This window comes from Pristiophorus japonicus, chromosome 11 (assembly GCF_044704955.1).
Source record: "Pristiophorus japonicus isolate sPriJap1 chromosome 11, sPriJap1.hap1, whole genome shotgun sequence".
In the NCBI taxonomy this organism is placed as follows: Eukaryota; Metazoa; Chordata; class Chondrichthyes; family Pristiophoridae; genus Pristiophorus; species Pristiophorus japonicus.
Genome location: NC_091987.1, coordinates 114,443,367 through 114,460,408, shown reverse-complemented (window position 1 = coordinate 114,460,408; position 17,042 = coordinate 114,443,367). Strand labels below are relative to the sequence as shown.

Sequence of the window (17,042 nt, the reverse complement as noted above, 5' to 3'; positions counted from 1 at the left end):
CTGCTGTACCTGCATGCCAACCTTCAATGACTGATGTATCATGACACCCAGGTCTCGTTGCACCTTCCCTTTTCCTAATCTGTCACCATTCAGATAATAGTCTGTCTCTCTGTTTTTACCACCAAAGTGGATAACCTCACATTTATCCACATTATACTTCATCTGCCACGCATTTGCCCACTCACCTAACCTATCCAAGTCACTCTGTAGCCTCATAGCATCCTCCTCACAGCTCACACTGCCACCCAACTTAGTGTCATCCGCAAATTTGGAGATACTACATTTAATCCCCTCGTCTAAATCATTAATGTACAATGTAAACAGCTGGGGCCCCAGCACAGAACCCTGCGGTACCCCACTAGTCACTGCCTGCCATTCCGAAAAGTATCCATTTACTCCTACTCTTTGCTTCCTGTCTGACAACCAGTTCTCAATCCACGTCAGCACACTACCCCCAATCCCATGTGCTTTAACTTTGCACATTAATCTCCTGTGTGGGACCTTGTCGAAAGCCTTCTGAAAGTCCAAATATACCACATCAACTGGTACTCCTTTGTCCACTTTATTGGAAACATCCTCAAAAAATTCCAGAAGATTTGTCAAGCATGATCTCCCTTTCACAAATCCATGCTGACTTGGACCTATCATGTCACCATTTTCCAAATGCGCTGCTATGACATCCTTAATAATTGATTCCATAATTTTACCCACTACTGAGGTCAGGCTGACCGGTCTATAATTCCCTGCTTTCTCTCTCCCTCCTTTTTTAAAAAGTGGGGTTACATTGGCTACCCTCCACTCGATAGGAACTGATCCAGAGTCAATGGAATGTTGGAAAATGACTGTCAATGCATCCACTATTTCCAAGGCCACCTCCTTAAGTACTCTGGGATGCAGTCCATCAGGCCCTGGGGATTTATCGGCCTTCAATCCCATCAATTTCCCCAACACAATTTCCCAACTAATAAAGATTTCCCTCAGTTCCTCCTCCTTAATAGACCCTCTGACCCCTTTTATATCCGGAAGGTTGTTTGTGTCCTCCTTAGTGAATACTGAACCAAAGTACTTGTTCAATTGGTCTGCCATTTCTTTGTTCCCCGTTATGACTTCCCCTGATTCTGACTGCAGGGGACCTACGTTTGTCTTTACTAACCTTTTTCTCTTTACATACCTATAGAAACTTTTGCAATCCGCCTTAATGTTCTCTGCAAGCTTCTTCTCGTACTCCTTTTTCCCTGCCCTAATCAAACCCTTTGTCCTCCTCTGCTGAGTTCTAAATTTCTCCCAGTCCCCAGGTTCGCTGCTATTTCTGGCCAATTTGTATGCCATTTCCTTGGCTTTAATACTATCCCTGATTTCCCTTGATAGCCACGATTGAGCCACCTTCCCTTTTTTATTTTTACGCCAGACAGGAATGTACAATTGTTGTAATTCATCCATGCGGTCTCTAAATGTCTGCCATTGCCCATCCACAGTCAACCCCTTAAGTATCATTAGCCAATCTATCTTAGCCAATTCATGCCTCATACCTTCAAAGTTACCCTTCTTTAAGTTCTGGACCATGGTCTCTGAATTAACTGTTTCATTCTCCATCCTAATGCAGAATTCCACCATATTATGGTCACTCTTCCCCAAGGGGCCTCGCACAATGAGATTGCTAATTAATCCTCTCTCATTACACAACACCCAGTCTAAGATGGCCTCCCCACTAGTTGGTTCCTCGACATATTGGTCTAGAAAACCATCCCTTATGCACTCCAGGAAATCCTCCTCCACCGTATTGCTTCCAGTTTGGTTAACCCAATCTATGTGCATATTAAAGTCACCCATTATAACTGCTGCACCTTTATTGCATGCACTCCTAATTTCCTGTTTGATGCCCTCCCCAACATCACTACTACTGTTTGGAGGTCTGTACACAACTCCCACTAACGTTTTTTGCCCTTTAGTGTTCTGCAGCTCTACCGATATAGATTCCACATCATCCAAGCTAATGTCTTTCCTAACTATTGCATTAATCTCCTCTTTAACCAGCAATGCTACCCCACCTCCTTTTCCTTTTATTCTATCCTTCCTGAATGTTGAATACCCCTGGATGTTCAGTTCCCAGCCCTGATCATCCTGGAGCCACGTCTCCGTAATCCCAATCACATCATATTTGTTAACATCTATTTGCACAGTTAATTCATCCACCTTATTGCGGATACTCCTTGCATTAAGACACAAAGCCTTCAGGCTTGCTTTTTTAACACCCTTTGTCCTTCTAGAATTTTGCTGTACAGTGGCCCTTTTTGTTCTTTGCCTTGGGTTTCTCTGCCCTCCACTTTTCCTCATCTCCTTTCTGTCTTTTGCTTTTGCCTCATTTTTGTCTCCCTCTGTCTCCCTGCATAGGTTCCCATCCCCCTGCAATATTAGTTTAACTCCTCCCCAACAGCACTAGCAAACACTCCCCCTAGGACATTGGTTCCGGACCTGCCCAGGTGCAGACCGTCCGGTTTGTACTGATCCCACCTCCCTCAGAACCGGTTCCAATGCCCCAAGAATTTGAATCCCTCCCTGCTGCACCACTGCTCAAGCCATGTATTCATCTGCGCTATCCTGCGATTCCGACTCTGACTAGCACGTGGCACTGGTAGCAATCCCGAGATTACTACTTTTGAGGTCCTACTTTTTAATTTAACTTCAAACAAAAGATGGATGCAAGGGAAGGGGGCAGAGACAGAGAAGGGGAAGCTGTAAGGACGAAGAGATTTCTCGCAGTAGAAATTGAGCTCTTGGTAGACATAATTGAGAGATGCAATGTGCTTGAAAACAAAGGGAGAATGGGCCAAAAGAAATTTAAACCCTCTGTACTTGCAAAAGTTTGGGACCAAGTTGCAGTAGTGTTTAATGCATTGTCCATTACCCAGAGAAGCGGTGCACAACTCAAAAAGTGGCAAGACCTCGGACAAGCAGTGACTGAAAGTAATATTTTTATTTAAATTTATATTTATATTTATGCACTGCAATAACATCTGTAAATGTGACTAATGTGTGTGTGTGTGTGTGTGTGTGTATATGCACCAGAAAGACCCTCTCTTAAAAAGTTCTATTTTCATCTTTGTGGAAGATGGTGTCACAGATCAACCAAGAAAGATCAAAAACTGGAGGAGGTTCTGCAAGCATCATCATAGGCAGTCCATCGGAACCGAGGAAGACTTGCTTCCATTCTTAACATGAGTTCTTAGGTGGCTGTACAGCCCAATATGAGAACCACAGTCTCCGTCACAGGTGGGACAGATAGTCGTTGAGGGAAGGGATGGGTGGGACTGGTTTGCCACACGCTGGGCCCAAGTTTGGAGCCACGCCTAGAACGGCGCAGTCCCGACCTGGACACCGTTTTTTGCGCCACAAAGTGCTCCTAAAAAAACCCTCCAGATTCTCCACCTCCCTGCAGATCCTCTGGCCCTCGGTGCAGCGTAGCAGGAGCTGTAGGGGGCGGAGCCAGGTCCCTGCGCTGAAAACAGTGCCGGGACCTCTGCACATGCGCGCTACAGTGGGCGCGCATGTTCAGTAGCTCCAGGCGCCCAAACTGTGTGGGAGGGGCCGAAGCACGCAGCCCCTAGCCCTGGCCGAATGGCCTCACTGGGGCTGCGTGCATAAGGCTCCTCCCACGCCCAGCTCCTGCTTCCTCCCGACTCAACTCGACTCCCGCTTCCCGCCTCCGGACCGGACCCGACCTGACTCCCGCTCCCGGACCGGACACCGACCCCACTCCCGCCCCTCCCCCCGGACTGGATCCGATCTGACCTCCCGACCCCCGACCTGACCTCCCTCTCCCTCCCTCTCCCCGACCGAACCGAACCGACCTCCCACCACCCCCCCCGACCCGCGCTCCCCCCAACCCGACCTGATGCCACCTACCTGTAAATCTGGTGCTGGGGACGGGCCCTGCCCGAAGTCTCGAGCCCGGCCCGTTCAGCCTCCCTCCCCCTTTCCCCCCCACCCCTCAATCTCCTTCCTCCCCGCCCATCTCCTTTTCCCCCCCATCTCCAATCTCCCCCTTATCCCCTTCTCCCCCACCCCTCCCCCTTCTCCCCCATCCCTCCCTCTCCCCCCCCCCCTCGCTGTCAGAAACAGAGACACTGACAGACAGAGAGATAGAGACACTGACAGAGACACACTGGGGGGGGGACATCCCAGCACGCTGTTGGAGGGCTCCCAGTGCTGCAGTCGCTAAGTAGAAAATGTTTTATTTATTGATTTTTTAAAAAAATTCTTTCTTATTAATTTTTTTTGATTGATTTATTGGTTGATTTATTGATGTATTTATCATTTATGATGGCTCTTTATTTGTAAAACTGAAGTGTTTAATGTTTGTAAACTTCCCTTTAAACCGCCCCCCCCCCGCCACCACCATTCCCTACGCCTGATTTGTAACCTACGCCTGATTTTCTAAAGTGTCGACAAGGTTTTTTCGAGCGTACAAAAATTCTAAGTTAGTTTGGAGTAAGTTTTCACTGACGAAACTTTGAAAACAGGCGTAAGTGGCCGGACACGCCCCCTTTTGAAAAAAGAATTCTGTTCCAAAGTGAAACTGTTCTAACTGACTAGAACTGGAGCAAACTAAATGACGAGAATTCCAATTTCTAAGATACTCTGTTCTACACCAGTTGCTCCTAAAAATCAGGAGCAAATCATATGGAAACTTAGGGCCGCTCTTTCTGCTGTCTGCGCTCGATTTCTGCATGCCCTCGGCAACGAGCTCAGCGCCCTCCCGGATGCACTTCCTCCACTTAGGGCGGTCTTTGGCTAGGGACTCCCAGGTGTCAGGGAGGCTTTGAGGGTATCCTTGTAACGTTTCCGCTGCCCACCTTTGGCTCGTTTGCCGTAGAACGCTTGCTTTGGGAGTCTCGTGGCTGGCGTGCGAACTATGTGGCCTGCCCAGCGGAGCTGATCAAGTGTGGTCAGTGCTTCAATGCTGGGAATGTTGGCCTGGTCGAGGACGTTAACATTGGTGTATCTGTCCTCCCAGGGAATTTGTAGGATCTTGGAGACATCGTTGGTGGTATTTCTCCAGCGACTTGAGGTGTCTACTGTACATGGTCCAGGTTTCTGAGCCATACAGGAAGCCGGGTATTACTACAGCCCTATAGACCATGAGCTTGGTGACAATTTTGAGGGCCTGGTCTTCAAACACTCTTTTCCTCAAGCGGCCGAAGGCTGCACTGGCGCACTGGAGGCGGTGTTGGATCTCGTCGTCAATGCCTGCTCTTGTTGCTAGGAGGCTCCCGAGATAAGGGAATTGGTCCACGTTGTCCAGGGCTGCGCCATGGATCTTGGTGACTGGGGGGGCAGTGCTGTGTGGCGAGGACACGCTGGTGGAGGACCTTTGTCTCACTGATTTTTAGCGTAAGGCTCATGCTTTCGTACGCCTCAGTAAATGTGTCGACTACGTCCTAGAGTTCAACCTCTGTGCGCGCAGACACAGGCGTGGTCCGCATACTGTAGCTCGACGACAGAGGTTGGGTTGTCTTGGATCTGGCCTGGAGATGGCGAAGATTGAACAGGTTCCCACCGGTTCTGAAGCTTAGTTCCACTCCAGCGGGAGCTTATCGACTGTGAGGTGGTGCATGGCAGCGAGGAAGATTGAAAAGAGGGTTGGGACAATGACGCAGCCATGCTTAACCCCAGTCCGGACGTGGATTGGGTCTGTGATGGATCCGTTGGCAAGGATCACGGCCTGTATGTCGTCATGTAGCAGGCAGAGGATGGCGATGTTCTTTTGGGGGTATCCGAAGCGGAGGAGGATGCTCTATAGACTCTCGCGGTTGAGTGTCAAAGGTCTTTGTAAGATCGAAGGTGGCCATGTATAAGGGTTCGCGCTGTTCCCTGTAAGCAGGCTGCAACTAACAGCCGTGGACAGAGGATAGCTGATATGATTAAATCTCACAGGAAAAGATCATCAACCACCAATGTGGAAGCTGGGTCCGGTTTACCAAAAGAGAGACTGCAAATTGCAGTCTGGGTTCCCTAAATGTTAAATACTGCGAGGGCTGGCTACGCTTCCGCTTCCTTCCCTGTTACTAACCAAGCATCCCTATTATGTTTTGCAGATGTTGCGCATCAGGAAGAGACAGAAAATGCTCCTGAAGCAGAAGAGCATGATCAAGAAGCCGTCAGTCCAGATATTGTTCATCTACATCAGGAGAATGAAGGGCTGCAGGAAGACTCCGATTCTGAGATGGTTACACTGGAATTGGAGAAGGATTGCAAGCCCTTTCCTGAGCGAACCAACCGACGCGACATTTCAAAGGGTACCGTTTGAGACTGTAGGTCCCAGTGTGTTGCAGCAAGCCACACCTGCGAGACGGCAGAGAAGGGTGGGAGGGAGAGCTGAACCTGAAATACAGAATGCATGGAACATCGAACAGCTCGAGGGGATGAGTGGGGGAGAGCATCCAGCTAACGAGATCGCTCCTGGTAACCTTGGGTGGGATGAGGGTAGAATTTGCGGGACTGACACTTGAAGTAGCAACACTGGCTGGAGGAATGGGTGAGGTGAGGGGAGAAAGTGTGGGATTGTCATTAGAGGTGGCAACACTGTTGGGACAGATGAGGGAGGGGATGTCAGAGGTAGTAGCAGCAATAAGAGGGCACACCCAGGCTGTCATTGCTGCCACCAACATTCTAACCCCCAGACCAAAGTCAGGGGTTGATCCACAGGCGGAAGAGGAGTCCGTAGAAGAACCAGGTCCTTCCACAATGATGTCTGCTAGCTCTGTCCCTGTCGCAACCCACCAACAAATGCGCTGTTGGAAAGAAAACAGAAAAAACCTTGGAGTCGGGGGCGGGGTGGCGGTGCGAGGAAGCAGAAGTCTGCAACAACTTCACAGCACAGGTACAGGTAGGGCACAGGTAGGGGTAGAGGCAGCAACAGGGGCAGGAGTGGCGCACAGCGCTAAGGGGGAGGAGAGATGGCTTGTTTGTTTCTTCATTGAAAAGTTTAATAAGAAATGTATTAGTTATTAGTTAAAACTTAAGTTAAGCTAAGTACAACTGTACTGTACAAATGTTTAATAAACATTTTTTTTTACATTTAACCAGAATCCTGTACATTATTTTTTTAATCCAGCACTAGAAAATCTTTCTAGATTATGTCATGGATTCGACAGGCCAAATGGCCTCCTTGTGTTGTAACCAAACCGGGTAAAGGTCAGAAAACGATTTCATTAACTTGAAACTACAAGAACTAATGTTACGCCTTCATATAAAAATTTTAATAAAAGGCATTAAAATATATAAAAGTTAATCTAGTGAATGCTGTTATTTTTTTAAACTACATATTTTATTATAACATTAAGTTTAAATGAAACAGGGGCAGGTTCTCTAAACTGCGATCCTTTCCAATGCGCCTGGAGTTTGTTGTTCAGTCTGGCATGGAGGACCTTCGGCCAGGGATTGCAGCGGGCCAGTGCTGATTTCATTAACTTAAGGGAGGCTTTTTAAAAAAATGGGCTCCAAGGTCTCTGTGCACCGATTTTTAAAAAATTGGTGATGGGGAAAATGGCCTGAATGGCCAGAAATGACGCAGAATCACTGTTCTACGTAGACCAGCGCCAAAATATCTGGCTCCAAAAACTCTGCCGCTGATTTTTGGCGCCGACGCCGACTCTTTGGTGAAAATTTAAACTGACCCATTATGCTCCCCCCCACTCAAAAAAAAGTCGCTGGCCGCCAAAAAAACGGCGCCCAATGATGGTGAAAATAGGGGCCCAAATGTGGACAGTAGCAGTTACAGTCTTCTGCCACTGCTACTCTGTGAAACAGGCCAGCCGCAGGTGCAAAACAAAATCAGACTCAGTTTGACTTTTCCTTCGGGATAAAAAAAAAACAGGTCCCTGTGCCAATTCATTTAGTGACTAAAACCATGCCTCAATGTAGCAAACAAATTCGACTTAATAGTCTGAATTGGAACTTAGAGCTACAGTGCTCTGTGCAACATTGCACAGACAAAATAACTAATGATGGCTCTCTCCAATTCTCAGTAACCTCTGCTCAGTGCTGCTGTCCATCAGTGAAACAGAGAACAGATCCAAAAATTCACAAGTACAAATCTATCTCTTAGTCCACTATGACACAGCATTTTGGAGCATCATAGCACTGGATGATCATTCTTCTCCAAGCTACTAAATAGGAATAATATGCCAACTCTGTTTGGGGGAGCCCTTGCCTGTTGGGAATGTATATTGAAATTTTAGGCATGTTACAAATGATATCCTAATCATTAATTTGATGTGCCCATATTTCCAACATACACTTCTGGTAGGTGAGGCTCTGAACTATGAGCACAAAGTCAGAAAATTAGTTCTAATGCCTCCTACCGCTAATGGAATAGCCAGTGCTTAAATTACGCTTGCCACCTAAATGCCAATAAATGTATTTTATTGTACATGTTTCAGTATTATTTTTCATAGAAAAAAAGCATACTAACTTTCACACAATTTCTGATTTTCACAACGAGCTTCATCCAGCTGTTTCCTCAGCACTTTGATCTCAGTGCGAAGCTCTACATTTTCTGTCTTTACAGATGCATAGTCTGCTACGTCCTTTAACTTTTCATTTAGCAACTCATTCTGCTTCATTAACAAACAAACTTGGGCTTTAGCTGCATTCAGTTCCATCTGTGAGTAATGGAATAGTTTGATATATAAATATTATCTGGATCAATTTTCATAAGGTTTACATGTTACACTGGAACTGAAGGGTTAGATTTCCCAACAATTCATTGGTAAAGGACAGAAAATTTAGCCACTTATCTCATTAACCATTTTACTAGATAAACATTCTCATAGAAGAGTATACAATTTCTAACTAAATACAAGTAAAAACATGTTTAATTTTAAAGCTTAATATGTCTTTCAGTACAAAATAATTAATGTATAGCAAATAAATCCTTGGCATGCATTATGATCATTTACAAACCTGCAACATCGAAGTTGCAACTCATCTCAAATTAGTAAAATGAACACGGTAGTAGTTTGCTATTTCTAGTGAAATTTAAATATGTAATTTTTATATATGTGCATACAATTTTACTATAAACAGCAATTTCCATACAGGAAATCTCCAAATGTTTGATTCGCATTCACTACAGGTTGAGCATCCGAAATCTGGAGTTCCGAAATGTTCCGGAATCCGGGCTGATCTGTGGCGGGGTCGTCCGTAATCTGGAAAATGTTGCGAAATCCGGACCAGTCGCCGGACTTCTCCGCCTCTGCCAGGACACCTCTCCCCCGCTCGCCTGCCGCCCAGACCTCTCCCCCGCCGCCCAGACCTCTCCCCAGCTTGTCTGCCGCCCAGACCTCTCCCCCGCCGCCCAGACCTCTGCCCCGCTCGTCTGCCGCCCAGACCTCTCCCCCGCTCGTCTGCCGCCCAGAACCCCCCCCCTTACCTCAGCCCCGACGTCGGAAAGACTTTCCGAAATTCGGAAATAACCGAACCTTGGCCTGGGCATTTCCGAATTCAGGACGTTGGAATGATGTTCTGAAATCCGGAAATACCCGAAATCCAGAACGGTCTCGGTCCCAAGGTTTTGGATGCTCTACCTGTAACTGCAACGGTGTTGTTTAAATAAACATCTCATTCATTCAGCACCTCTTCTATTTAAAATAATCAGGTAGAATAAATTTGTATATGTTGGATCAGGTCATAAGAACATAAGAATTAGGAACAGGAGTAGGCCCCTTGAACCTGCTCCGCCATTCAATAAGATAATGGCTGATCGTCGACTTCAACTCAACTTTCCCGCCCGATCTCCATATCCTTTGATTTCCATAGGGTCCAAAAATCTATCCATCACTGCCTTGAATATACTCAACAATCCAACATCCACAACTCCTTGGAAAAAAAGTTCCTCCTCATTTCAGTCTCGAATGGCTGACCCCTTATCCTGAGACAATGGCACCGAGTTCTAGATTGTCCAGTCAGGGGAAACAACTGCTCAGCATCTACCTTGTCAATCCACCTCAGAATTTCATGGGCTGGAGTTTTCAGTCCTTTGCGCTCCAGGTTTCGCCCCAGAGTGGCGTGAAAGGCAGCAGTGAAGTCTCCTGCGCCCCATCGTGATCCTCCGGTCGGGTTTTGTGGCGGCACTGAGAAGGACCGCCAGGAAGAGCTGCGCCGGGTGTGCAACGCCCCTGGTTACGACACCGGCACAAGTTTTGACTCTTGCCCGATCCGTCCGCAGCCGCACCCGCAATGACTGCCTGGGAAATCAGAGCGGTTCAACCATGCCGGTGAGGAAGGTAACATGCTGTAAAAGTGTGAGTGTTTTTTTTATTTTAATTTTTGTGTGATTTCTGTTGTGGTTGCATGGGTAATGTTTTAGGGATGTTTTGCTGGGGGTTTTTAAAAGTTTTTTTGGCCACCCCCTCCAGGCCTCTCTCAGAGCACACACGGCCCAGCTCTTTAGCTCAGGAGATTCCCATCCTTGCGCCACGTGAGGTGTACAATGACCTCCCTTAACGCATGGCCCAGATGCCCAAACTTTCAAACTAAAGCGCAAACTATTCCCGGCCGGTAACTTTCCCACCCCATCTCCTGTTTTCGGGGCGAAAACAGAAAAGCCTAAAATCCAGCCCTATATATTTCAATGAAATCACCTCTCATTCTTCTGAACTCCAGAGAGTATAGGCCTAATCTAATCAATCTCTCTTCATATTACAACAGTGATTTCAATCCAAAAGTACTTCATTGGCTGTAAAGCACTTTGAGACATCCGATGGTCATAAAAGGTGCTATATAAATGCAAGTAAGTCTTTCTTTCATTCATAAGACAACCCTCTCATCCCAGGAATCAATCGAGTGAATCGAGTAATTGTACCATCTCTAAAGCAAGTATATCCTTCCTTCAATAAAGGATATACTTGCCAAGTACTCCAGGTGTGGTCTCAAAGCCCTGTACAATCGTAGCAAGACTTTCTTACTCTTGTACTCCAACCCCCTTGCAATAAAGACCAACATCCTAGGTCAACTAATTAGCAAGTTAACAAGCTCTTAAATTTTCTCATGTGCAAAAAAAATCTGTGATCATTAGGACAGCCTATTAATGCCGTACACAGCTAACTAATCCTAGTAGTTTAACCTAGTTCTCCAAATCTATCATTATTTTGCCATCTTTTTAAACAATAGAGCAATTACACTAACAATTCAATGGAGTTGAAATGTTCCAAATCTTCATTGTAATAAACTCCCACTGCTGCGCTGCAATCTTGCCCCCAGGTCAATATGCCAGCACTATAAATGCTCTTTGGGAATTATAGAGAAGTTCAGTTCTTGGAACACAATGAATTAATGAATTGAAAATCAGGTGAGTTCGATAAAGGCTAGGCAACCCATCCCACCAGATTACCGCCCAGGCAGTAAACATAGAAATCTACCTCAATGCCTCAAACACTAAGAATATAAGAAATAGGAGCAGGAGTCGGCCATTCAGCCGCTCAAGCCTGCTCCGCCATTCAATGAGATCATGACTGATCTTCTACCTCAACTCCACTTCCCCGCACTATCCCCATATCCCTCGATTCCCTTAGTATCCAAAAATTTAGCGATCTCTGTCTTGAATATACTCAGTGATTGAGCATCCACAGCCCTTTGGGGTAGAGAATTCCAAAGATTCACCACCCTCAGTGAAAAAAATCTTTCCACATCTCAGTCCTAAATGGCCGACCCCTTATTCCAAGACTGTGACCCCCTGGTTCTAGACTCCCCAACCAGAGGAAAAAGAAATTAAAAACAGGAGTTGCAGTAGAAAGCAGCATGCAATAATAGATCCCGGAGAGGGACAATAATAAAACCAATCTAGTTCAGAGATTAAGTTACCAATATGTATGAGAGAGGTTATTTAGATTTATGATATTTATGCATATTCTGTTCACATTACAACTCTGATCTTCAGATTACAATGATCCATGACTTTCAAAATAAAGTATTCAATTTTGCTGCCATAAATTTCCCAAGAATCTCACTGATAAGAAGTCCATCTCCACTCTCATTGTTCTTACTAGTATTAGCCCCTAGGCTGCCCTGGAATAGTCATTATTTTAAATCGGGAAGGAAAGTCTAGGGAAGTACTTTCTGTTCAAAGCATGCCTCTATTTTATACTGCAATTGCACTCGAGAAGTTGGTGGTGAGCCACCTTCTTGAACCACTGCAGTCTGCGTGGGTCAAGATAGTCCCATAGTGCTGTTCAGGAGGGAGTTCCAGCCTTTTGACCCAGCAATGGTGAAGGAACGGCGATATATTTCCAAGTCAGAATGGTGTGTAACTTGGAGGGGAGCTTGGAGGTGGTGGTGTTCCCAAGCGCCCGCTGCCCTCGACCTTCTAGGTGGTAGAGGTTGCGGGTTTGGGAGGTACTGTCAAAGAAAACTTGGCTAGTTATTGCAGTGCATCTTGTCGATAGTACACACTGCAGCCACAGTACACCCATGGTGGAGGGAGTGAATGTTTAAGGTGGTGGATGGGGTGCCAATCAAGTGCTTTGTCCTGGATGGTCTTCTTGAGTGTTGTTGGAGCTGCACTCATCCAGGCAAGTGGAGAATATTCAATCACACTCCTGACTTGTGCCTTGTAGGTGGTGGAAAGGCTTTGGGGAGTCAAGAGGTGAGACACTTGCTGCAGAATACCCAGCCTCTAACATGCTCTTATAGCCACAGTATTTATGTGGCTGGTTCAGCTAAGTTTCTGGTCAATGGTGAATCCCCGGATGTTGATGGTGGGGGATTTGGCGATGGTGATGCCGCTGAATGTCAAGGGACAGTGGTTAGACACTCTTGTTGGAGATCGTCATTGCCTGACACTTGTGTGGTGTGAATGTTACTTGCCATTTATCAGCCCAAGCCTGAATGTCGTGCAGGTCTTGCTGCATGCGGGCATAGACTGCTTCATTATCTGAGGAGTTGCGAATGGAAGTGAACACTGTGCAATCATCAACGAACGTCTCCACTTCTGACCTTATGATAGAGGTAACCCTTATGATTGAAGCAGCTGAAGATGGTTGGGCCTAGGGCACAGCCTTGAGGAACTCTTGCAGCGATGTCCTGGGGCTGTGATGATTGACCTCCAACCACCACAACCATCTTCCTTTGAGCTAGGTATGACTCCAGCCAGTGGAGCGTTTTCCTCCCGATTCCCATTGACTTCAGTTTTACTAGGGCTCCTTGATGCCACACTCGATCAAATGTTGCCTTGATGTCAAAGGCAGTCACTCTCACCTCACCTCTGGAATTCAACTCTTTTGTCCATGTTTGGACAAAGGCTGTAATGAGGTCTGGAGCAGAGTGATCCTGGTGGAACTCAAACTGAGGTTATTGGTGCCACTTGATAGCACTGTCGACAACATCTTCCTGCTTTGCTGATGACTTAGAGTAGATTGATGGGGTGATAATTGGCCAGATTGGATTTGTCTTGATTTTTGTGGACATACCTGGTCAGTTTTCCAAATTGTCAGGTAGACGCCAGTGTTGTAGCTGTACTGGAACAGCTTGGTTAGAGGCATGGTTAGATCTGGAGCATAAGTCTTCAGCACAACAGCCGGGATGTTGTCAGGGCCCATAGCCTTTGCCATATCCAGTGCGCTCAGCAGTTTCTTGATATCATGCGGAGTGAATCACATTGGCTGAAGACTGGCTTCTGTGATGCTGGGGACCTCAGGTGGAGGCCAAGATGGATCATCCACTCGGCACTTCTGGCTCAGACTTGTCTTTTGCACTCACGTGCTGGACTCCACCATCACTGAGGATGGAGATGTTCTTGGAGCCTCTTCCTCCAGTTAGTTGTTTAATGGTCCACCATCATTCATGACTGGATATGGCAGGATTGCAGAGCTTTAATCTGATCCGTTGGTTGTGGGATTGCTTAGTTCTGTTTATAGCATGCTGCTTTCGCTATTTAGCATGCATATAGCTCTGTGTTGCAGCTTCTCCAGCCTGCTAAGTCATTTGTGATGTCACCTTTAATTATCATCCCATTGCACTTCCATTGAAAACAACAGGATCACAACTTTGGGCTGGCTTAACAGTCAATCCAGAGCCACCAAATCCCAGGAAACCATACTGCCACTTAAGTACTCTGCAACCCAAATTGGTGTAGCCTGTGTTCTCAGGATTGGGTGGCTCTGGGTCAACTCAGGACTATTTGGCTCCATGGAGCCACTACAGGACAGAAGGACACTCTTAGTAAAATCACACTGAAGGTAGATCCAACCTAGTGGACCTCCATTCATTTCAGAAAACTGAACCTACATTTAGTTGAGCATATAATTTTTCAATACATCGCACTTTGAACAAAACGTATAGCCCTGAGACTTTCCTTCTCCTTTAAGTTTTTAGTTAATACACAATTTTTCCTAAATAAACCTTAATAAAGTAGTAACCTTGCTCAAAAGTTAATGTAACAATAACCTTATACAATTAAAATAAACACTTAAAAACGATTTGAAATTTAAAAAAATAAGCACTTCTGTTTGCTGCCTTCCCTTTTCCCCATTTGTACTATTTTTATTAATTTATCTTCACTTTTACTTTACCACCACAGTATTACCTATTCTAACATTCCTTTTACATTATTTCCCTGCAAAAAAGCTAGATATATTTCCTTTAATTTTTCTTCCACAGCCTCTTGGTCTAGATGTCCATTTCGGAGGAGGCATCTCTATAGAAACACTGTTTAATTAGCTGAAGGAGGGTTTTCAACCACTCAGTGGCAGTAGTCTAACGACTGACATAGATACGTTATCCACATAACCAGGAATTGCTAACACAGAACAAGTTATCTGTGGTCACCACAGCCTAAAACTGTTTCTACAATTTACCTCCAACTTCTTAGTTTGAGCACGGAAGTGTTCGTGTTCCTCCCTTTTGGAATGGATGATAACAGACTCTTCTTGTAATCGAACTGCCTCGACTATAAAAGGGAAAAATTGTCCTTTGGTAACTTAAATGGTAACAAGAATCATTAATATATAATATAAACTTTCAGTTTTTCAGCTTAAAATGTACTTAATCAGCTCGATAGAGGAGTCAATATTTGTTATAGAAACATAGAAACATAGAAAATAGGTGCAGGAGTAGGCCATTCGGCCCTTCTAGCCTGCACCGCCATTCAATGAGTTCATGGCTGAACATTCAACTTCAGTACCCCATTCCTGCTTTCTCGCCATACCCCTTGATCCCCCTAGCAGTAAGGACCTCATCTAACTCCTTTTTGAATATATTTAGTGAATTGGCCTCAACAACTTTCTGTGGTAGAGAATTCCACAGGTTCACCACTCTCTGGGTGAAGAAGTTCCTCCGCATCTCGGTCCTAAATGGCTTACCCCTTATCCTTAGACTGTGACCCCTGGTTCTGGACTTCCCCAACATTGGGAACATTCTTCCTGCATCTAACCTGTCTAACCCCGTCAGAATTTTATATGTTTCTATGAGGTCCCCTCTCATTCTCATTCATTTTATATTATTAATAATAGAGGAAAACTCTTCAGACAATTTCTCATTGAAAGTACAATATGTTTACCTGCTAACTTGAGATACTGGACATAGAATCATAGTTACAGAATGGTTACAGCACAGAAGGAGACTATTCGACCAGTCGAGCCCGTGCCGGCTCTCTGCACGAGCACTTCAGCTGGTCCCACTTCCCTGCCCTTTCCCCATAGCCCTGCAAATTTTTTTCTTTCAGGTACTTACCCAATTACCTCTCGAAATCCCCGATCAAGTCCGCCTCCATCACCCTTTCAGACAGTGCATTCCAGATCCTAACCACTCGCTGCGTAAAAATGTTTCTCCTCATGCCACCTTCGATTCTTTTGCCAATCATCTTAAATCTGCGTCCTCTGGTTCTCGACCCTTCCGCCAAAAGTTTCTCACGATCTACTCTGTCTAGACCCCTCATGATTTTGAGCAACGCTATCAAATTTCCTCTCAACCTTCTCTGTTCTAAGGAGAACAACCACAGCTTCTCCGGTCTATCCACTTAACTGAAGTCTTTCATCCCTCGAACCATTCTCGTAAATCTTTTCTGCACCCTCTCCAAGGTCTTCACATCCTTCCTGAAGTGTGGTGTCCGGAATTGGACACAATACTCCAGTTGAGGCCGAACCAGTGTTTTATAAAGGTTCATCATGTATTATTATATCTACTTAAACTAGTAACATAAGTGAAAGAACTTATCAATCTGAAAACCGTGCAGTGTTTCGAGCATTCAAGGCTTACTTACATTATTAAGACAGCTTGTTACACAAGGACAATTTATTGAAAGTATGTCCATCAGGGCTTAGCATTGAATATGGATATTTGGATAACCCTGCTGGATAACTGAAATCTGCTGAGCATTTGTAGACTTGATACAAAGGGATCTTCTAAAAGTTAAGTTCATGCATAGAACAGCTTCTCAATAAAACACTTTAAAAACAAGGATTGGAAAATGAAGAGATAAATTGGCAAAGAGGAAAATCTGTAAATAAAAAAGTAAAATGTTTTAAGGGTATATGGTCCATATGTACTTTATGAAAGTGAGACCAGAGGGTGAATAAGTACTTCCTCCTATCTGTGAATGCTTAGCAAATGTGATGTCAACAAGAAGTTCAAAAAGAAGTGGCACAGATGGTCACCTTTTCTGTTTCTGGATGACAGGAAAATTTAGCAGCAGCTGAGTATTCCTCAGATGTATCTCAAGTCAGTACCCAGGGCTGAAAAAGATAGGTGATTCCTATGGAGCCTAGAAACCTCCTGATGGGAAGGAAGACTAAGGATAAGGGGTAAGCCATTTAGGACCGAGATGAGGAGAAACTTCTTCACTCAGAGAATTGTGAACCTGTGGAATTCTCTACCACAGAAAGTTGTTGAGGCCAGTTCGTTACGATATATTCAAAAGGGAGTTAGATGTGGCCTTTATGGCTAAAGGGATCAAGGGGTATAGAGAGAAAGCAGGAATGGTGTACTGAAGTTGCATGATCAGCCATGATCATATTGAATGGTGGTGCAGGCTCGAAGGGCCGATTGGC

The 17,042-nt window shown here is 45.3% G+C and overlaps 1 protein-coding gene across 12 annotated transcripts in view; it reads right to left on the bottom strand.

Moving 5' to 3' along the window:
• ofd1 (OFD1 centriole and centriolar satellite protein) overlaps positions 1-17,042 on the bottom strand; it is a 133,146-nt gene that overhangs the window by 69,833 nt on the left and 46,271 nt on the right. For 11 of the 12 annotated variants that reach the window (XM_070893896.1, XM_070893900.1, XM_070893902.1 and 8 more), the window contains 2 exons: positions 14,853-14,944; positions 8,474-8,663 (listed from right to left, as the gene is read on the bottom strand). The exons of the other annotated variant lie outside the window; for it this stretch is intronic. In XM_070893896.1, coding sequence (XP_070749997.1) covers positions 8,474-8,663; positions 14,853-14,944 — 282 coding nt within the window. The remainder of the gene's footprint in view (positions 1-8,473; positions 8,664-14,852; positions 14,945-17,042) is intronic. 12 annotated transcript variants of the gene reach the window in all.